The following is a 21,690-nucleotide window of genomic DNA, read 5'->3' as shown; positions in this document are numbered from 1 at the left end:
TCTTCCTCTCCCATCATGAAATCCTGGCATGGGCTGTGGCTTGGCTGGGAGGCAGCAAACCTGGGATTGCTCCCGTGTTGTCTGTGCAGGAGTGGGAATCCTGAGTCAATCACAGCAGTTTCCAGGAGCTGTCAGGTGATTCCACAGGGAAAAGATGCAGAACTGAGGAAAAAATTTATTTTTGCAGTTTAAAAACCACTCTAAGGCCTTTGATCTTCCCGATATTTTGGTGGAGGGGTTCTTGTGGAGGGGATTTTCCAAGGAGAGCTCTGCAGGTCTGGTTGTGTCCCATTAAATTCACATCCCAGGGAACAGTCCTGCCTGCTGCATTCCCCAGGAGGGATCAGGGCACGAGTTAGTGAATTTCCAGAGTGAAACTCAGCACTCCCAGGTTTGTGAGGGAGGCATTTGGGAAGTGTTTGGTTTCAGAAAGCAAAGGACATTTGGGTCCTTAGCAAGAATCCAGGTCTGGGTGTCCCGTTCAGTTTCATCCTTCAAAACTTGCTTAAGGCTCGGCCTTGGAAAAAATGGGGAATTTTGTATCAATCAAGAAGTGTCTCCACCCAGGGGAAGGAGGAAGGAGCAATGAGAATGTTTGGGTTGGGAAGGGCCTTAAATCCCATCCCATTTCATCCAGGGACACCTCCCACTGTCCCAGGGTGTTCCAGCCTGGCCTTGGGCACTGCAGGGATCCAGGGGCAGCCCCAGCTGCTCTGGCAATCCCAGCCCAGCCAGGAATTCCCAGTTCCCAATCTCCCACCCATCCCTGCCCTCTGGCACTGGGAGCCATTCCCTGGCTCCTGTCCCTCTGTCCCTTGTCCCCAGTCCCTCTGCAGCTCTCCTGGAGCCCCTCCAGGCCCTGCCAGGGGCTCTGAGCTCTGCCTGGAGCCTTCCCTTCTCCAGGGGAGCATTCCCAGCTCTCCCAGCCTGGCTCCAGAGGGGCTCCAGCCCTGCAGCAGCTCCAGAGCCTCCTCCCAAGGGTCACTCCCCCAAATCCCACAGGTTTAGGGCTGCTGGGAGCTCAGCAGAGGGGCTGGGATGGGCTGAGCCCCCAGAGCCCTTTGGCTGTGCTGGCACATCTCAGAGGAAAGCTGGGATTGGGATTGAGTTCTTCCCTCCCAGCAGCTGGGCTGGGCATTCCTGTGGCATTTCCATTTCCAGGGAAATTCAGCCATCCCCTGGCATTGCCTGTTTGTGCGGATTCCTAATCCTCTTAGCTGAGATTTTCCTGCTCCTTGGATGCTGTTTTGGGCTCCCTCTGAGGCAAAACCCAGCCATGAAACTCCTCCCAAATCCATCCCCGATTGGATTTGAGCTGCTGCTCGCCCAGGAGGCCCAAATCCCACCCAATTTACCCTCACAATTCCCCTGAAATAATCCATGGAAATGGGAGTGAGGCTGGGCCCAGCTCTGGATTTAGGGGAAGAGCAGAGAAATCCAGTTGAAATTGTCTTAATTTTTCCTTGGGGTGTGGCTGGGCCTGAGATCCATGGATTTTGGGGAAGAGCAGGGAAAATCCAGTTAAAATTCTCCTTTTCTGGTTGTTTTCCATAGAATTCCTGTGTGGTGAAATGTGCTGTAAATTCCAGAGTGTCCTTTAAAAGGTCTTTTTTCTTTTTTCTTTTCTCTTTTCTTTCTCCCCTTTTTTTTTTTTTCTTTTCTTTTCTGTTTTCCTTTGTTTTTTCCTGTTTGTTTCCCACCCAGGACCCCAACTATGGCTGGTGGCCTGTTTTCTATTGACAGGAACTACTTTGAAGAGATAGGAACTTACGATGCAGGAATGGATATCTGGGGTGGCGAGAATCTTGAAATGTCCTTTAGGGTAATTCCTGTTTTCCTTCCTTTTCTTTTCCCCCCCCTAAAAATATCCCCCTTTTGTGCTGTCATTCCTTCAGGGAGCTCCTGCTTTAGCTGGCCTGCAAGTCATGAGTTAAATGGAATTTTTGAAATTCGGGGGAACCTCGTTGGGTGTTTTGGGATTTTTTTGCTGCATGGAATATTTTGGTGTTGAGGGTTTTATCCCTCCAGAATTCCATATATTTTAGTCATTCCTTCGTGGAAGAAACGAGGTGCCCAGTGAGAATTTGATATGAATTTACGTTAAAAAAAATAAAATTAAAAATACTTTTTAAGATGTTTTGGGAACGGTGACATCATGGACTTGCAAGTTCCAGCTGGGATTCTGGGTCTGTGCCAGGGAAACTCATATCCTGCAGAAAATGCTGATGTTCCTGCTGGGGTAGGGGTGAGCCACAGCTCAGGGAATGCATCCAGTCACTGCCCTTGGGACAGAAAAGGGGGAAACTGAGGCATGGTTGGAAGGGATGGTGGGAATGGCTTTGAACTCCCTGGATGTGTCCCAGTTTCTGGATTCAGTGATGGGAATAACCCCCAGGATCCCCCTGGTGCCCACAGCCCATCCTGGCAGTGTCCTTTCCCCCCTTTTCCTTTGAAGTTTTTTAGGGAGCAGATTTTTCCAGCTGGGAATTTGAAAGCTTTTCCAGGCTGTTCCTCTGAGCTTTATTGCTCCCTTTGCAGGAAAAGCAAAGGGGTCAGTTCCCCTCCTGAGCCTGGATGCTCCCAAGGAGGAGATTCCCACATTTTTTGTTGTTTTAAATCCTGAAATTCCTCCTGGGGTGTGCCAAGGCCCCTGTGCAGGAATTTTTCCTGTGGTTTTCCATGTTCTGCAGGAGATCCCTGGAGCAGGGAGTGCCAGGCACTTTAAAGCATTCCAAATGTGCCTTTCCACCCTAAACCAGGGAATTCCTGGGGTCAGGGAGAGGAATAAATGCAGATACTGCCATGGGAAGGCCAGGGAATCCCCTGGTGCTGTTTATTGGGATTAATCAGAGCCTCTGGAAGGAAAACCAACTGAAAATCCAGGGATATTCTGTGGGACTTCATCAGGGACATCAAAGGGTTCAAATCCTTGGGAAGTTGGGAGCCAGGAGAGCTGAGGAGTCAGGGAGGTTCCTCCAGCTCCAGAGCTGCCCTGCCCAGGGGGGTTTGGGAATATCTCCTGTCAGGAACGCTCTGGGAGCAATTCCTGCTGTGGGGCTGGGATTGCAGTGAGGCTCAGGGGTGTTCCTGGGGCTGTTCTTACACCCAGGACTGTAGCACCAAAGGGTGGGAGGAGATTTGGGACTGCTTCAGAATAATAAAAATAAATCCCCAAAAATATAATAAACCCAGCCTGTCCTCCCATATTTTGTGAATTCCTGAATCCTCATCAGTGTTATCCAGTGCCTTTGCTTTCCCTGGATCATGTCTCATCTGCATCCAGCTCCAACATTATCCCAAAGAATAATTAAAAGGATTTCCAGCTTTTTTGCTCTCAGGGGCATTTCCAGGAGGAGCATCCATGGGGTATAATGTGATTATTTTGGGAAAATCCATGTTTTTTCTTTTAGCTGCTTCTTGTTGCTGATAGGTCTTTAATGATTCCTTTTAGGAATGTCTTTTAATTAGGGAAAAATAATGACAGTTCCTGGCAGGAGTCTCTTACAGCTCCAAGGGTTTGCTTTAGTCAAGGAAAGCCTGATTTAATCATAAACTTTATTTTTATTTATGGAATTACTGATTTTTTTTTTCTATTGGCTCCCAGTGCCAGAGGGCAGGAATGGATGGGAGATTGGGAACTGGGAATTCCTGGCTGGGCTGGGATTGCCAGAGCAGCTGTGGCTGCCCCTGGATCAGATCCCTGGAGTGTCCCAGGCCAGGCTGGGGCACCCTGGGACTGTGGGAGTGTCCCTGGATGGGATGGGATGGGATTTAATGCCCTTCCCACCCAAACCATTCCAGAATTCCCTGACTCCCTGGGGTCACCACAGCGAGGGGTGAATGCCCCCCACAGTCTGTGAGGGGAGCAGATCCCTGAGACCCCGCAATTCTTAGCCAGGATGGGAACTTTTGGGAAGCAGTCACATTCCCAGGGAGTGTCCCAAAAGGTTGGTTTGTTTGGGATTTTTTAAAAAATGTTGAACAATTTCTTTTCCTAAGAAGAAGGGTGCAGGTTCCCCCATATCCCATCCCAGCTGGCACAGGGAGCACATTGCTCCAAGGAGAGCCAAAAATGGGCTGGAAACGTGTCCAGGAGCAGAGGTTTTTTAAAATGGTGGTGTGGGAGGAATTCCCTGCCAGCTGGAATGGGAAACCAGCAGGGGAATGCTGGGATTTGGGATGGAGGGTGCCTCAGATTGTGTGTGCTCCTTCCTGGCATGTCCAGTAATTCCCAGATTGCTCCAGGAGCACATCCATGGTGAATATTGGGGATTTATTCCCTGGTGTATATTGGGGTTATGCCCAGATTTCTCCATGAATACATTCTTGGTGTATATTTGGAGTTTATTCCACATTCCCAGGTTGCTCTGGGAATAGATCCCTGGAGTTTATTTGGGGTTATTTCCTGGAGATATTTGGGGTTATTCCCTGGAGTTATTTGGGGCTATTCCATGCTCCCAGGTTGCTCCATGAGCACATGCTAGGGGAATATTTGGGGTTATTTGGGGTTATTCCCTGGAGATATTTGGGGTTATTCCATTGAATCATTTGGAGTTATTCCATTGAATCATTTGGAGTTATTCCATTGAATCATTTGGGGTTATTCCCTGGAGTAATTTGGGGTTATTCCCTGGAGTTATTTGGGGTTATTCCCTGGAGTTATTTGGGGTTATTCCCTGGAGTTATTTGGGGTTATTCCCTGGAGATATTTGGGGTTATTCCCTGGAGCTTTTTGGGGTTATTCCCTGGAGTTATTTGGGGTTATTCCCTGGAGATATTTGGGGTTATTCCCTGGAGTTATTTGGGGTTATTCCCTGGAGATATTTGGGGTTATTCCATTGAATCATTTGGGGTTATTCGCTAGAGTAAGTTGGGGTTATTTCCTGGAGATATTTGGGGTTATTCCCTGGAGTTATTTGGGGTTATTCCCTGGAGTTATTTGGGGTTATTCCATGCTCCAGGTTGCTCCATGGGCACATCCCTGGTGAATATTTGGGATTTCTCCGTGTTCCCTCTGGAATTCCTCGGCACCCCTGATCCTGAAGTTGCCCCTGAGTCCCTGAGCAGTTAACACAGGGATGTTTCAGTGCTGATCCCACAGATCCCATCCCTCCTCATTCTCATGGAATTCTGGAAATGGAGGGAGCCCTAATTAACTAAATCTGCCTTGGTTGCCATGGGAACTCAGGTCTGTGTCAAGGAGCTTTAATTCCAAGATTCCACCAGAGCTCCTGTTTAAAACTCCCCAAAACCTCAGAGATTTAACACCAGGAGGAGCCTGGAAGTAAAAGAATTGTAATAAAATAATTGAAGTGAAAAGTTGAAATAATTAAAATATTTTAAATAAATAATTGAAATTTTAAAATCGAATTATTTGAAATAAATAATTGAAATAAAAAACGGAACTAAAATAATTGAAATAATTAAGATGAATAAAATATTTGAATTAATTAAAATAAATAATTAAATTATTTTGATCCTTCTGGCTCCTTAGGAGGGAGTTAAAGTCCAGGACAGAGGTGGAGTCCCATCCCTAACGATTTAAAAGCTGTGGAATGAGGACAAGGATCAGTGGTGGACGTGGTTAACATTGGACTCAATGATGTTGGAAGTCTTTTCCAAGCTAAATAATTCCAGGATTCCCAGCATTTCTCACTCCCTAGTGATCCAGCAGCAAAATTTGTTACTTGATTTAACCCCAAAGTTCTAAATTCCAGCATGTTTTAGATTATCCCAAGCATGGATTTTGGCTCTTAAAAAGGGAACATTTCCATCTGGGAAGAGTTCCCCACATTGTCTTCTTCATTTATGATGGAATTTTTGGGATTTCACCAGCACATGAGTGTTGCCAGCCAGGGCCAAATCCCTGAATTTTCCCCTGAAATCCCCGCTGAGTTGGATGGCTGGGGGCATGGGGGGCACAGCTGCCAGCACATCCTGCCCTGCTGTGTTTGGGGCTGGTTTCCTCTGGCTGCTTGAAATGGCCCCAAGGCATTAAAAGTCTTTTTTCCAGCCCCTGACCAAAGAAGGAGTCGAGGTTCCTCGGCTCTGCTTCCCAAGGCTGTTTATTTTCCCTTGTCTGTTCCATTCTTTCCCTGCCCTGCTGAGCTCTGTCCAGCAGGTCGGGCTGTGGCACAGGCCCTGCCCTCGGGGTGCTGTTGGCTTTTTATACTCAGAGCTACCTGTGCTTTATTGACAATAATTCCCCAATCCCTATCCCCTGTGTCAGACAGTCTGTCTGTGCCCTAAACCAATCCAGCAGTGCCACCATCCCAGCAGGAGATGGGCACAAGGAGGAGAAGGACAGGACAGATTCCTCCCTCTTGCCTCCTGAACCCCCATCCCAAATCCCCAAAATTCCACTTTTTCACCTGTGACAAATTCACTATCACTCTACTCAAACCCTTGTGGCTGTAACTCCTCACACAGAGCTGGGAATTGTTTCCAGGGGCTAAAATCAAAGGCTCAGGTGTTTGTGACCTGGTGCCAAGGGCTCTGAGCCCTGCCAGGGTCTGGAGCCCTGCGGGGCAGCCCGAGGGATGCCCTGGGTTCTGGCAGTGTCCTGCAGGCCGGCCCCGTTCCCGTTGCAGATCTGGCAGTGCGGGGGCTCCCTGGAGATCGTCACCTGCTCCCACGTGGGACACGTGTTCCGCAAGGCCACCCCCTACACCTTCCCGGGGGGCACCGGCCACGTCATCAACAAGAACAACCGCAGGCTGGCCGAGGTCTGGATGGACGAGTTCAAGGACTTCTTCTACATCATCTCCCCAGGTAAGGCTGCTTTGGGGTCAGCTCCTGGGCTGGAATGTTCCTGAAAAAGGGGAGCTGGCAATGGCAGGCGGCGTGGGGTTGTTTGGGTTGGAAAAGGTCTCTGAGGTCTTTGGGTCCAACCATCCCCAGCACTGCCCTGTCCCCAGCGCCACATCCACAGGGCTTGAAATCCCTGCAGGGATGGGGACTCCACCTGAGCACCTTTTCCTGAAGGAATTGTCCCAAAATCCACCCTGAGCTGCCCTGGGCCAGCCTGGGGCCGTTCCCTCTGCTCCTGTCCCTGTTCCCTGGAGCACAGCCCGACCCCCCGGCTGTGCCCTCCTGGCAGGGAATTCCAGAGAGGGAAAAGATCCCTGGGGATCCTCCTTTGCTCCAGGCTGAGCCCCTTCCCAGCTCCCTCAGGGATTCTCCAGCCCCTTCCCAGCTCCCTCAGGGATTCTCCAGCCCCTTCCCAGCTCCCTCAGGGATTCTCCAGCCCCTTCCCAGCTCCGTTCCCTTCCCTGGCCCCTTCCCAGCCCCTGATCTGTTCCCAAGTTATTTATTAATATCTGTATTAATTAATAGATAGAATTTAATGTGGTTGTTCCCCAGCATTGAGAAGCAAATGGAGGAGAAAGGGGAAATAAAATGAAGATTTTCATGGAAATTTCTCCATTAAAAGAAGTAGGAAATAATAGATTAAAAAAAAAAAATAGGGCATTCCTAAATATAAAAAGTATTCCTAAGTATTTTTAATCTGCTTTTTTTGATCCTTTTCCCTTCCTATTAATGAGGAAAGTGGGTATCTCTGGATAATTCTCTGGGAGAACAAAGGAACTTGCCTGTTGGTAATGAGGGCTCTGTTGTCTGGCGCAGCCTCATCCCCCAGCTCCTCTGGGAGCTGATTCATCCCATTCCTGAGCTGAGATCCCAGGAGGGAGGAGCCAGGGGCTGCTCCCAGTGGGAAGAAGACTTCTCAGCATAATTAGGGGCACACCTCATAATTACATCCCAGATTAAAAGTCTGGAGAGATCTGGTTCCCTGGGAAAACAGAATTCTGCTGGAGGAGAGCTCAGCTATAATTTTTGGGATTTTGAGCATATTTTTAATTGGGGCCTTCTCCTGTTTTTGTGTGGGTAACAGGAAAATCTTTATTTGTGCTGAGATGAGTCAGGAGCCCGAGTTTTTAGTAAAGCCAAGCTGGATTTAAGAAAACCAGGGAAAAAAATCCCAAAGCAGTGAGGAAAACTCCCCTTTTGGATTTAGTGTAACCCTGCATGAACAAGGAATTGGAGTTTTCCTTGGGAAGAGCCTGGCTCAAGGCCTGCAGCTCATGAGGAGAGCTTCAGAAATCCTGGATATGCTTCAAATGGGATTAAAGGAAGCCCCTCTCTTAGGGCTGGGGCAGCTGTGGGATTTTCCCCAAATGTTTGATGGGCTGTTCTCTCCCGTTGCAGGGGTGGTGAAGGTGGATTATGGAGATGTTTCCATCAGGAAAGCCCTGCAGTGGAGCTGGGGTGCTCTGGCATTTTCCCCAAATGTTTGATGGGCTGTTCTCTCGCCATTGCAGGGGTGGTGAAGGTGGATTATGGAGATACTTCCATCAGGAAAGCCCTGCAGGGGACCTGGGGCAGCTCCAGGATTTTCCCCAAATGTTTGATGGGCTCTTGTGTCACCATTGCAGGGGTGGTGAGGGTGATTACAGAGATGTTTCCATCAGGAAAGCTCTGCAGGGGAGTTGGGATTTTCCCCAAATGTTTGATGGGCTGTTCTCTCCCCGTTGCAGGGGTGGTGAAGGTGGATTATGGAGATGTTTCCATCAGGAAAGCCCTGCAGTGGAGCTCTGGCATTTTCCCCAAATGTTTGATGGGCTGTTCTCTCCCGTTGCAGGGGTGGTGAAGGTGGATTATGGAGGTGTTTCCATCAGGAAAGCCCTGCAGTGGAGCTGGGTGGCTCCAGGATTTTCCCCAAATGTTTGATGGGCTGTTCTCTCCCGTTGCAGGGGTGGTGAAGGTGGATTATGGAGACGTTTCTGTCAGGAAGGCCCTGCGGGAGAGGCTGGGCTGCAAACCCTTCTCCTGGTACCTGGAGAACGTGTACCCCGACTCGCAGATCCCACGGCGCTACTACTCCCTGGGAGAGGTACAGGAGGGGCTGGGAATGGGAGGGCAGGGAGGGCAGCCATCCAGGGGGCAGGAAAGAAAGGAAACCAGGAAAGAAAAGAAACCAGGCATTGCAGGAAAACCAGGGCAGAGGAAATCAGGAATGAAAGGAAATCAATCTGTGAAAGAAACCAGTAGTACGAACCAGTAAGTAAAGCAAGAACTGGAAACCAGTAAGGGAAGGAAAGCAGTAACTCACAACAGTCTAGGAAAGCAGGAAAACCAAGAAATAAAGGAAACCAGTAAGAACTGGAAACCAGTAAGCAAAGGAAAGCAACCTTACAGGTAAACAGTAACTACAACAAACCAACAAGTAAAGAAAACCAGTAAATCCAGGACACCAAGAAGTGCAGCAAACCAGTGAGTACAGGAAACTGGTAAGGAAAGGAAACCAGTAACTACAGCAAACCAGTAGTACTGGAAACCAGTAAGTAAAAGAAATCAGCAATGCAGGAAACCAGTAAAGGTAAAACCAGTAGCACAGGAAACCAGTAAGAACTGGAAACCTGTTAGTAAGGAATACCAGTAGGTACCAAAAACCAGCAAGTGCAGGAAACCAGTAAGTACCACAGAGCAGTAGGTAAAGAAACCAGTAAGTGCAGGGAACCAGGAGGTGTCCAGAGCCAGTGGGTCCGTTCCCAAGGGGGTGAGGTGGCTTTGGAGCCAAGACTCAGGGCCTGGAGTTCCCTCCTTGTCTCTTATTCCTTTTGATTTCTTATTTCTCTCTATTCCTGTATTTTTAAGTCCTTTTCAAGAAGAAGTTGCTGTTCCAAACATATTCCCTCTCCTTAAAAATCTCCCATTAAATCAAGTGTCTATTCCAAATGTTCACCAGGCAGATTTGTCTCCCAAGTGGAGCAGGAGATTGGAAAAGTGAAGTTTGGGATTAATATTTTGACACAATGAATATGCAGCCCTTGAGGGGAACCTTCCATCATCATTAATTGCTTAGAAATGGCTTTTTTTTTTTTTTTTTTTTAAGAAGTGTTTGTTCACTGAGTGTTTTCCAGCCTGGAGCTGAGGGTCAAGGACATTCCTGGTAATCACAACATTCTGGGACCACCAGGAACTGGGATTTCTTTGAAATTCAACAAATTCACAGTTAAAAATACTATATTGAGTTGTTCCTATGCTGCCTTCTAAAAGCTCTGGAATGGGTTGATTTGAGATGATGGAATAACAATCAAAGGATTTGATGATGGAATAACAATCCTGGAATAACACTCTGAGGAGCAAATGGCTTTTTTTTGACATCCAGGGAAGTGATTTCCCTCTGAAATTTGCCATTGTAGTCAGGAATAAAAGGCACTGGAGGATTCCAGGTTTAATCCTGCCAAAATAAAGGGAAATGGGGGTTTCCAGCAAGGAAAGGACTTGTCTAGGGAATGTCAAATAAAGTGGGATTGTGCCACGTTGTCAGGCTGGAAAATGGGATGAGAAAGGCAGAAAGAAGTGATTAAAACACCTGATCTGTGCAGTGTGGCCTCAGTTCCCATGGAAACAGCAGCTCAGGCAGGAGCTGGGAATTAAAGCCCTGCTTGCCTCTTCCAGTGGAGCAGGAAAAGGGAATTGCAGCCTTAAAGCCCAGGGAGCAGCAGAGAAATGGGGGATTTTTAAGGCATTGGAAGTGCATTTTCTGGACATTTTTCTGCCTTTTAGGGGAGATTTGGGCAGGATTTGATCCATCCAAGCTGGAGCAGCATCATTAGCCCATAAATGATCCATGTCCTGCCCTGGATGGCTCCTCCTGGGCTCAAATCTGAGGAAAAATGGTGTAAATCAAAGGGGAGCAGCTCCAGGCCTCAAAGTGCATTTCCCAAGTGGATATTTTGTTGTTTTCTGGGACAAACAGGGAGAAAAAGAATGGAGATTTTGACAGATTTGGGATAATCATCCTGAATTCCCTCTTGGCTTGACATGGAACAGTGAGAGGTGTCCCTGGCCATGGATGAGCTTTGGGGCCACTTCCAACCCAGACCATTCCCTGACTATTTGGGAATGTGACCTGTTCACAAATTGCAGTTTTCTGCACAGATCTGGCAGGTCCAGGAAATATTTTAAGGAATATTTCACCTCTTTCCTTTCTGCAGATCAGGAATGTTGAAACCAACCAGTGCTTGGACAACATGGGCCGCAAGGAGAACGAAAAAGTGGGATTTTTCAACTGCCATGGCATGGGAGGGAACCAGGTAAATAAAACCAGGGAAAAGTGGCTTATTTGTCCAAGAATTCCTTTGGAATATTTTAAATATCTCTTTCAATTCTATTTTAGACTTTGTGTGAAAGTAGCACCAAAATAATCAATGAAAATTCCAAAATACTTTTGGTTTTGAGCTGAAGGATTTTAAGAGGACTCAGCCTTTTTTTTTTTTTTTTTTTTCAGCTCCAGATTTTGGGGAAATATTGGTGCACATCCATGGCAGGTGTCCCAGTGAATATATTGAATAGAATCCTGCCATCATTTAATAATAAATTTAACATTCCAGACACGGACTTTAGGAAGTGTGATCATGAATTTGAATTTATTTTTTGTGAAAATGAAATGGGCAGGAATCTCCATAAATGTGGCTGGATCCATCTGTTCTGAATGTGTGTAGGAAAATAAATATCCAGGATGTTCATGGAAGTTCTTTAGTGGAATTCCAGTAGTGGGGGCCCGGGGAGTTTCATTTGGAGGAGCTGGAAAGGGAGGAGAAAAGTGGATGGAATTCTTGGTCTTGTGACCAACTACTCTAGGTTAATTAGAACAAAATTTGCATATTCCAGCGGATTTTCAAATTAGCATGGCTGCTCCAGATGGGGTTTGGGATGTAAATTATAATTAAGGGACTTTTAAGCATATTTTAAATTAACTCTATTTTAATTAATTAGAATTTATGTATAGAATTTTCCAGGGGTGGTGCCAGCCTGGCACGGTCATAATTCCCTGCTAGCTCTGGTGTTCCAGACACCTGCTCCTGGCCACATTCCTGCTGGGAAAGGCTGGGATGCTCCGTGTTCCCATCCCTGATTTATCCTGGAGGTTCATCCCAGCTCCTGCCATCTCCTCCTGTCACTTCCTCCATCCTCACTGGAGCTCGGCCTCATTTCGCTGCTTTTTGGCTGGGAAAACCTTTCCCTTCCCCTGAATTCCCATGGATTCCTCCAGTGGAGAACCTTTCCCTTCCCCTGAATTCCCGTGGATTCCTCCAGTGGAAAACCTTTCCCTTCCCCTGAATTCCCGTGGATTCTTCCAGTGGAGAACCTTTCCCTTCCCCTGAATTCCTGTGGATTCCTCCAGGGGAGAACCTTTCCCTTCCCCTGAATTCCCGTGGATTCCTCCAGTGGAGAACCTTTCCCTTCCCCTGAATTCCCGTGGATTCCTCCAGTGGAGAACCTTTCCCTTCCTCTGAATTCCCGTGGATTCTTCCAGTGGAGAACCTTTCCCTTCCCCTGAGTTCCCCTGGATTTCCCCAATGGAAAACCTTTCCCTTCCCCTGAATTCCCCTGAATTTCCCCAATGGAAAACCTTTCCCTTCCCCTGAATTCCCTTGGATTCCTCATGTGGAGAACCTTTCCCTTCCCCTGAATTCCCGTGGATTCCTCCAGTGGAGAACCTTACCCTTCCCCCGAATTCCTGTGGATTCCTCCAGTGGAGAACCTTTCCCTTCCCCTGAATTCCCATGGATTTCCCCAATAGAAAACCTTTCCCTTCCCCTGAATTCCCGTGGATTTCCCCAATGGAAAACCTTTCCCTTCCCCTGAATTCCCATGGATTTCCCTAATGGAAAACCTTTCCCTTCCCCTGAGTTCCCATGGATTTCTCCAAGGCAAGGCTCCATCTCTGCAGGCCGGGGTCCCTCCCAGGGCTGGGTTGGTGTTCCCAGCCCTTCCCAGCCCTTCCCAGCCCCTCTGTGTTCCAGGTGTTCTCCTACACGGCGGACAAGGAGATCCGCACGGACGACCTGTGCCTGGACGTGTCGCGGCTCAACGGCCCCGTCCTCATGCTCAAGTGCCACCACCTGAGGGGCAACCAGCTCTGGGAGTATGATGCTGAGGTATCCTGGGCCCGGGGGGTGGTTCTGGGACAATCCCAGCATCTCTGAGGTTGGAAAAGCCCTCCCAGCCCATGGAGTCCCAGCTGTGCCCACCTTGTCACCAGCCCAGAGCCCCGAGTGCCACCTCCAGAATTCCTGGGACACCTCCAGGGATGGGCACTGCAAACCTCCCTGGGCAGTTCCAATCCCTGAGCCCCCTTTCCATGGGCAAATTCCTGCTGCTGTCCACACACACAGAGGTTCCAGTTCCAAGCCAGCTCTTGTGGAAATCCTCCTGGGATTCGCCCAATTCCGTGTTTCCATCTCACTTTAGACAATTCCCACGGGGATTTCTGCTCACACTGAGTGCCACCTCCAGGAATGGGCACTCCAAACCTCCCTGGGCAGCCCCTGCCAAGGCCTGGGCCCCCTTTCTGTGGTATTTGTGAGGTTCCCAAGACAGAGGAGGAAGGAATGAATCTGACTCCATGTTCTCAGAAGGCTAATTTATTATTTTATGTTACTATATTCTATAAAAGAATGCTATACTAAACTATACCAAAGATACAGAAAGGATACAGACAGAAGGCTAAAAGATAATAATGAAAACTTGTGACTCTCTCCAGAGCCCTGACACAGCTTGGCCCTGACTGGCCAAAGAGTGAAAACAATTCCCATGAAACCAATGAAACAATCACATGTTACATAAACAATGTCCAAACCCCATTCCAAAGCAGCAAAACACAGGAGAAGCAAATCAGATAGTTATTGTTTTAATTTTTCTCTGAGGCTTCTCAGCTTCCCAGGAGCAAAGTCCTGGGCAAGTGGATTTTTCCAGAAAATATGATGGTGAAAAATATTTCCCCCTTTCCATGGGGAAATTCCTGCTGCTGTCCACCCCGAGGCTGGAAAAGCCCTCCCAGGTCATCAAGTCTGAGCTGTGCCCCATCCCCACCTTGTCTCAGCCCAGCCACATCCAGGAGTTCCTTGGGCACCTCCACCCTTCCTGCCTGCAAGGCTGGAATTCTTCCAATAAAATGCACACAGGGAATGTGCTGGTTTTTCCCTTAAATTCAGCAGAATTTCGCAGGAATTGTGTAAAACCCAGCTCGGCCATGAGATGGAGCTCCTAAAACAGGAATGCTCCATGTTTGTATGGCATCTCCGAGGATTGGCTGCTTGTTCTCCTGGAAAACATCCCATCGCATTCCCTGTCCCTGCATTTATTGAGTAGAGCTTTTTGTTACCAATTTTCCTTGGAATATTCAGATTTCAGCTGTCCATTTTCCCTTTCATTTCATTATTGCCATTGTTATATATTTGTTAGTGTATTATTAACCTCCACACATTGCTAATATCCAGAACTTTTTTCCCAAGAACCAACCAGTTGTGATATTCTGGGGTTTTTTTTCCCCAAGAGGAACAATCACAGGCTATTTCCTGAATCCCTTATATTCATTAATTTAATTTTCCAGTGGAACTACACTGATTTTTCCTTACCTTGCTTATTCAGGCATTGCATGGAGGGATTTTGGGTGGTTCTTAGGAATTTTTAGGAATTCTGGCTTGGCAATGGACAACATGGCCACAGCTGGATGTGAAATAATCCTAAAAAGGGTTTTCTCTGAGGGATTTTCATGGAATTTTCTACCATTTCCTGCTACTATTAATTTTTTCTGATTTCCTAATTTAATTTGTGGTATTTAAATACTGAAGAGATTCCAGGCTCCCACAGCTGGTGATTCCCATTGTGACATCTGGGGAAACCTCTGGATGTGGAGAGAGATGAGATCCTGGGACGTGACACGCACGAAGGGATCCAGGGGAAAAATGAAGTTGGAAGTGTGTCACAGCTGATAGGGAGGAGTTTAATTCCTTGTGGATGGATGGTGATGTCAGCATTTATTCCTGACAAATTCCTCAGGGTTTATTCCTGACAGATCCCTCGGGGTTTATTCCTGACAGATCCCTCAGGGTTTATTCCAAGGCTGCCAGAGCTCCAGGAGTGTTTGGAGAATGCTCTCAGGGATAGGTTGGGATTGTTGGGATATCCTGGCAGGGCCAGGGCTTGGATCAGTGATCCCTGTGGATCCCTCCCTTCTCAGAATTCCATGATTTTTTCCTGGACAATTGCCACTGTTTGTCCCCAGTCACGGTGTCCCTGCAAAGCTGTGGAATTTCCATCCAGGGGGAGCTGAGGGGCTGCACAAAAAATGTTCCTTGGTTCACTGACTCCGCTTTCCTTCTGTCTTCCCTTCCCTCAGTATTTTGGGAAATGGGAGTATAGCTTTGAGGTAAGTCTGGAGCAATCCCTGTGCCAAATCCCAATCCCTGGAATAGCTCCTGTAGCAGTGCCCTCACTCAGTGCTTCCCCATAGCTGCTGCTCCAACATTCCAGAGCTTCCTGCTCCCTGAGCCAGCCTGGCAGAGCTGGGAATGTTCACCTGGAGAGGGGAAGGATGCAGGAAAACCTCAGAGCCCCTGGCAGGGCCTGGAGGGGCTCCAGGAGAGCTGCAGAGGGACTGGGGACAAGGGATGGAGGGACAGGACACAGGGAATGGTTCCCAGTGCCAGAGGGCAGGGATGGGTGGGAGATTGGGAACTGGGAATTCCTGGCTGGGCTGGGATTGCCAGAGCAGCTGTGGCTGCCCCTGGATCCCTGCAGTGCCCAAGGCCAGGCTGGAACACACTGGGACAGGGGGAGGTGTCCCTGCCATGGCAGGGTGGGATGGGATGGGATTTAAGGTCTTCCCACCCCAAACCATTCCATGAATCCAGTACCAGCAAATGGCTGCTCAGGTTCCCACATTGGTGTTTATCCCCATCTGAGGATATTTCATATCCTGTGAACACCAGAGAGAGAGAATTCCAAGTCCTGATGGACCTCTGCTTTCCCTGTAGGGATTCATGGACAGGAGGGAACAGGGAGTGCTGACCCAGGGAGATCCAGCACTGCTGTCCCCGCCCGTGACTCCAAGTGACATTTTAGGGACACTGGGCTCTGGTATTTTTAGTGGCTCCTTTATCCTCACATCACTTTTTCCATTCCCGAGCCAAAAACATGGAAAAAGAGCAAGTGTGGGATGTGGGAAGAGCATTCCACCTCAGTGAGAGTGGGGAGAATTTAGGGAAGTGGAAGCTCCCCTTCATCTCACCCCACCTGGAATTGGCACTGGAATGGAAAAGTGGAATTGTGAAAAAACAAAAAAACAAAAAACCAAAACTGTCATAAATGTTTAATGAATTCTGTTTTTAATTGGGCAATTCCCAAATGGGGTTCAGGTTGGTTTGTGCAGGAAAAAACCCAGCTGTGCCCAGATCTTTCCAGTGGGGAATCTTAGCCATCCAAGGGGTTGGAGGGGCAGGATTGGGAGCTGTGCTCCAACATGGATCTTGGGAATGGGCTCGAGAGCAGGGAGGAAATTTTGGGATGTTTGTGCAGAACAAAACCCCTCTCTGCCTGGATCTTCCAGCAGGGAAGAGCAGCAATCCAGGGGCTTGGAGGGGCAGGACTGGGAGCCATGCTCTGGGCTGGATCATGGGAATGCTCTCAAGAGCAAGGCTGAAGCTCTGGGATATTTCTAGGAAAACCCCATCTGTGGATCTTGCCAGCAGGGAATTGCAGCAATCCAATTTAGGGAGAATGGGATTGGGAGCCACAATCTGGATCATGCGAATGCTGTCAAGAGCAAGGTGGAAGTTTGGGGATATTTCTAGGAAAACCCCTCTGTGGATCTTCCCTATGGAGAATTGCAGCGATCCAAGGGGAGGCAGAACAGGACTGGGAGCCACAATCCACTCTGGATCATGGGAATGCTCTCAAGACCAAGGCAGAAGTTTTGGGATATTTCTAGGAAAACCCCATCTCTGCCTGGATCTTGCCAGCAGGGAATTGCAGCATTCCAAGGGTAGGGGGAACGGGATTGGGAGCCACAATCTGGATCATGGGTGTGCTCTCAAGAACAAGGCAGAAGTTTTGGGATATTTCTGCTAGGAAAACCCCATCTCTGCCTGGATCTTACCAGCAGGGAATTGTAGCAATCCAAGGTTAGGGGGAACGGGATTGGGAGCCACAGTCTGGATCATGGGAATGCTCTCAAGAACAAGGCAGAAGTTTTGGGATATTTCTAGGAAAACCCCATCTCTGCCTGGATCTTACCAGCAGGGAATTGCAGCATTCCAAGGGTAGGGGGAACGGGATTGGGAGGCACAGTCTGGATCATGGGAATGCTCTCAAGAGCAAGGTGGAAGTTTTGGGATATTTGTAGGAAAACTCATCTGTGGATCTTGCCAGCAGGGAATTGCAGCATTCCAAGGGTGGGGATTGGGAGCCACAATCTGGATCATGGAAACGCTCTCAAGAACAAGGTGGAAGTTTTGGGATATTTGTAGGAAAACCCCATCTCTGCCTGGATCTTGCCAGCAGGGAATTGCAGCATTCCAAGGGTGGGGATTGGGAGGCACAGTCTGGCTCACGGGAGCGCTCTCCAGAGCAGGGAGGAGGTTTTGTGTGTCCCTCATCCCCAGCCCATGAATTCCCTCCGTGTGTCCCGCGCGTTCCCAGCCCGCTCCCCGCGCGGTTCCCGGCGTTCCGCGCCGCTCCCGCTGAGCGCTCCCGCTTTTGCAGAAGCGCACGTTCCTGCACATCATCACGCAGTCCTGCCTGACCCTGGGCAGGGTGGAGGACGGCTCCCAGGGCCCCACGGTGGAGGCCTGCGACGGGAGCCCCCTGCAGAGCTGGAGCCTCAGGAATTACTCCCGCCTGGAAGTCTTTAGGAGGGTTTACTCCAGCCCCATGGAATACTTCCTGTAGGGGCCCCGGGACTGGGAGGAGATCTAGGATGTGGTAAGGAATTGCCAGGGGATCGTCCTGCTCTGGGCTCTGCCGGAGGAGCCCGGCGGAGTTTCTGTCTTGTTTGAGTTTTGGGGGGATTTTTGTGGTTTTTACGTTGTTTTTGACGGGTTCGCAAATGTTCGTTTTTCATGGCATTCGTAGATCTTCATGGAGTGTTTCAGGAATTTTATGAGGATTTTTGAAATGCTTTTTCACACAATTTTCATTGTGCTAGGAGATTTTTCCATGAGATTTTTCCATGAGATTTTTCCATGAGATTTTTCCATGAGATTTTTCCATGAGATCTTCCATGAGATCTTCCATGAGATCTTCCATGAGATCTTCCATGAGATTTTCCATGAGAATCTTCCATGGGAATCTTCCATGGGATTTTCCATGGGATTTTCCATGAGATCTTTCATGAGAATTTTCCATGAGAATTTTCCATGAGATCTTCCACGAGAATTTTTCATGAGAATTTTCCATGAGATCTTCCATGAGAATTTTCCATGAGAATTTTCCATGAGATCTTCCACGAGAATTTACCATGAGAATTTTCCATGAGATCTTCCATGAGATCTTCCATGAGATTTTCCCTGAATTTTCATGGATCTTTTGTAGCATTTTCATAGGATTTTCATACAATTATTTAACAGAATTGTTCATGGAATTTCCATAGAATGGGCATATAATTTTTTTGTAGAATTTTAATAGGATGTTGGTATGATTTTTATAAAATTTAATATGAATTTTAATAGAATTTTCATAGAATGGAATAGAATTTTTCATATCAATTTTTTCTAAAAAACAAGACAGAAGATGATTTTATAGCTGTAAGATAGAACAGATGTTTAATGTTAGTTCTTAGTTCTTAGTAATTATTAGTTACTAGTTCTTAGTAATTATTAGTTACTAGCAATTATTAGTCTTAATTTTTGTTAGATTTAATTAATTTTGGATTAATTAAACTGCCTTGATTTCCTGCTGTCACTATGATCGTTCCAGTCTGCAGGAGCTGAAGATTTGGTTCCTATTACAAGACATAAAACTAATTCCAGTTGCAAAATATTTTCTCAGAAAGGTTTCCACTTTTCCTAGAATTTTCCTAGAATTTCTTTTTTTTATAGATTTTTTTTTTCCTGTACCTTTCATGGAAATCTTCCTATTCAGTGGAGTAGCACAAGGAGATGGGTGGTAGGAAAACCAAATTCCTCATTGGAATTTCCCACCAATTTAGTTGGAACACTAGAAAAAATCTTTCTTTGTATCTCTATATATAAAATTTTTATCTATATGTGTTTTTATTTTATTTTTTTTATTTCTATAAAAAATTAAAATATATAGAACTTTAATAGATAAAATTTACACTCATAAACACCATATATGTTTATAATGTAATATATAAACATACTGCTATATTTTGCAGTAAATATTATATAGAAATATTATAAATAATGAACATAAATGGTGTTTATGAGCTCTGAGAGCATCACTCTTGTGAAGATAATTCCTCATTTTCCTTCAGTTAGGAGTATGATTATATTATTTTATTTTAATTTATATTTTATATTATTCTCTGCTATATTATTTGCATATTATTTTATATATCTAATATTTTCTATTATTCTAGATGATATTATTTATTCTCTTTTTAGTCCCTTAAATTATTTGTTTATATTGTGCATAATAATCTTATAGTAATGTCTATTATATTAATATGTTATTTTAATATTATCTATAATCTTATATTTTATATTAATTTAAATTATTTTTTCTAAAAATTATTTATTTTATATACATTTATTTATTTTTATATACCTTTTTAATATTATATCAATATTTATCCTCCTGCATGAGCCCAAGACCTCAGGCAGCTCCCACCATTCCAGCCCCTCTATCCCTGAGGAGATCCCAAGGTTTGACATCAGCCTGGGCTGTTAGGGATGAATTTTGAGATTAATTCCTCCTTTCTCCCCTCTCCTGAGGGCTCCAGCATTTTCCTGCCCACCCTGGTTTTCCCTGTTTGTTCCCTTGCCATAAAATCAGGCCCTGCTCCAGTGGATGATCTGCAGAGAGGATTTCCACCCTGAAATTCCCATTCTCAGGGTTCTTGGGGAGCTGGGAATGCTCCCCTGGAGAAGGGAAGGCTCCAGGCAGAGCTCAGAGCCCCTGGCAGGGCCTGGAGGGGCTCCAGGAGAGCTGCAGAGGGACTGGGGACAAGGGACAGAGGGACAGGAGCCAGGGAATGGCTCCCAGTGCCAGAGGGCAGGGATGGGTGGGAGATTGGGAACTGGGAATTCCTGGCTGGCAGGGTGGGCAGGCCCTGGCACAATCCCAGGGAGTGGTGGTGGGAACGCTCCCGGCTCAGCTGGGACTGAACCTCTCCGGTGTTATTTAAGGACAGAATTTCCTGCTTATCTCCCTGGGATTTCTCTGGGAATTTGTTCTCCCTGTGGAACAGGTGGTGTTTTATTCCTTCCAATACGTTTTGTGTCCTCCTAATTCTCCCGTCCCTCAGAAATGGGGTGGGATCGGAGGGGGTGTCCCAAGAAGGAAAAATGCCCTGGGAACAGCAGCATTTCCATGGAATTCTGAGCAAATACATTCCCATCAGCAGCAGAAAATTCCTGCTGTGGTCCCAACCATTCCACGTGTCTATGGCTGTGGAGACCAAGCTCCTCCATCCAGCAGCTGTGCCTTGGAAATCCCAGATTTCCTTGGAATTCTCTTCCCTGTGCCGGGGGGTTTGCTGGCTTGGCAGAGGGAGGAGCAGGGCTGTCCTGGAGCTCCAGCAGATCGCTCCACCCAGGGACCAAGCCAGGCCTGGAATGCCAGGAAATCCCATTCCCCAGGTGGAATTCTGTGCTGGGGTTCACAGGGTGTTCGAGGGGAGAGATGAGAATCTTGACTCTGTGTTTCAGCAGGCTGATTTAATATTTTATGATATATATTCTATTAAAACTATACTCAAAGAATAGAAGGAAGGATTTCATCAGAAGGCTTGAAAGGAAGGGAATGGAATGGTGAGAAAATCTTGTGAGTGACCAGAGAGTCTAAGACAGCTGGACTGGGATTGGCCATGAATTGGAAACAGCCCCATGAGACCAATCCCAGACCCACCTGCTGCATCCCACAGCAGCAGACAATCATTGTTTTGCTTTCCCTCTGAGGCCCCGCAGCTTCTCAGGAGAAAAATCCCGGCAGAGGGGTCTTTCAGAAAATACCAGGGCTGCAGAATTCCGCTGGAATGCTGTGTTCCCAGCAGGAATTCTCTGTCCCCCCCTTGCAGAAGCTCACCCTGAGGCACCTGAACAGCAACCAGTGCCTGGCGGAGCCGTCGGAGGAGGACCGGCTGGTGCCCACCGTGCGCGAGTGCGGCGGCGGCCGCGCCCAGCAGTGGCTGCTGCGCAACATGACCCTGGCGGCCTGAGCCCCGCCGTGCCCGGCGCTGCCAGCCCGCTGCCAGCAGTCACCTGGGCTCCTGGTGCCCTGGGACTCCTCTGGGACCTGCTGGTACCGACACCAGCACCTCCAGGTGCCAGGGGCAGCAGCTGACCTGGGAGAAGCTGGGACACAGAGGTGTCACTGTCACTCCAGAGATTCCAGAGGCAGCAGCTGACCTGGGAGAAGCTGGGACACGGAGGTGTCACTGTCACTCCAGAGATTCCAGAGGCAGCAGCTGACCTGGGAGAAGCTGGGACACAGAGGTGTCACTGTCACTCCAGAGGTTCCAGAGGCAGCAGCTGACCTGGGAGAAGCTGGGATATGGAGGTGTCACTGTCACTCCAGAGACATCATCTGACCTTGGAGGAGTTGGGATATGGAGGTGTCACTGTCACTCCAGAGGCATCATCTGACCTTGGAGGAGTTGGGATATGGAGGTGTCGCTGTCACACGTCACCACAGAGAGGTGGCCCAGTCTAAAGG

The 21,690-nt window shown here is 47.6% G+C and overlaps 1 protein-coding gene across 1 annotated transcript in view; it reads left to right on the top strand.

The window, feature by feature from the left end:
* Positions 1–21,193, top strand: part of GALNT13 (polypeptide N-acetylgalactosaminyltransferase 13) — a gene marked incomplete at its 3' end in the record, with an annotated part of 32,719 nt that extends 11,526 nt beyond the window's left edge. Inside the window, 6 exon segments of the mRNA XM_084209125.1 lie at positions 1,705–1,822; positions 6,591–6,771; positions 8,754–8,893; positions 11,004–11,102; positions 12,816–12,950; positions 21,053–21,193. Coding sequence (XP_084065251.1) covers positions 1,705–1,822; positions 6,591–6,771; positions 8,754–8,893; positions 11,004–11,102; positions 12,816–12,950; positions 21,053–21,193 — 814 coding nt within the window.
* Positions 21,194–21,690: the final 497 nt, after the last annotated feature.

The sequence above is a fragment of the Fringilla coelebs genome, assembly GCF_963513975.1.
Source record: "Fringilla coelebs genome assembly, chromosome: 7".
NCBI classification, from domain to species: domain Eukaryota; kingdom Metazoa; phylum Chordata; class Aves; order Passeriformes; family Fringillidae; genus Fringilla; species Fringilla coelebs.
This window is presented reverse-complemented; position numbering and strand designations above follow the sequence as displayed.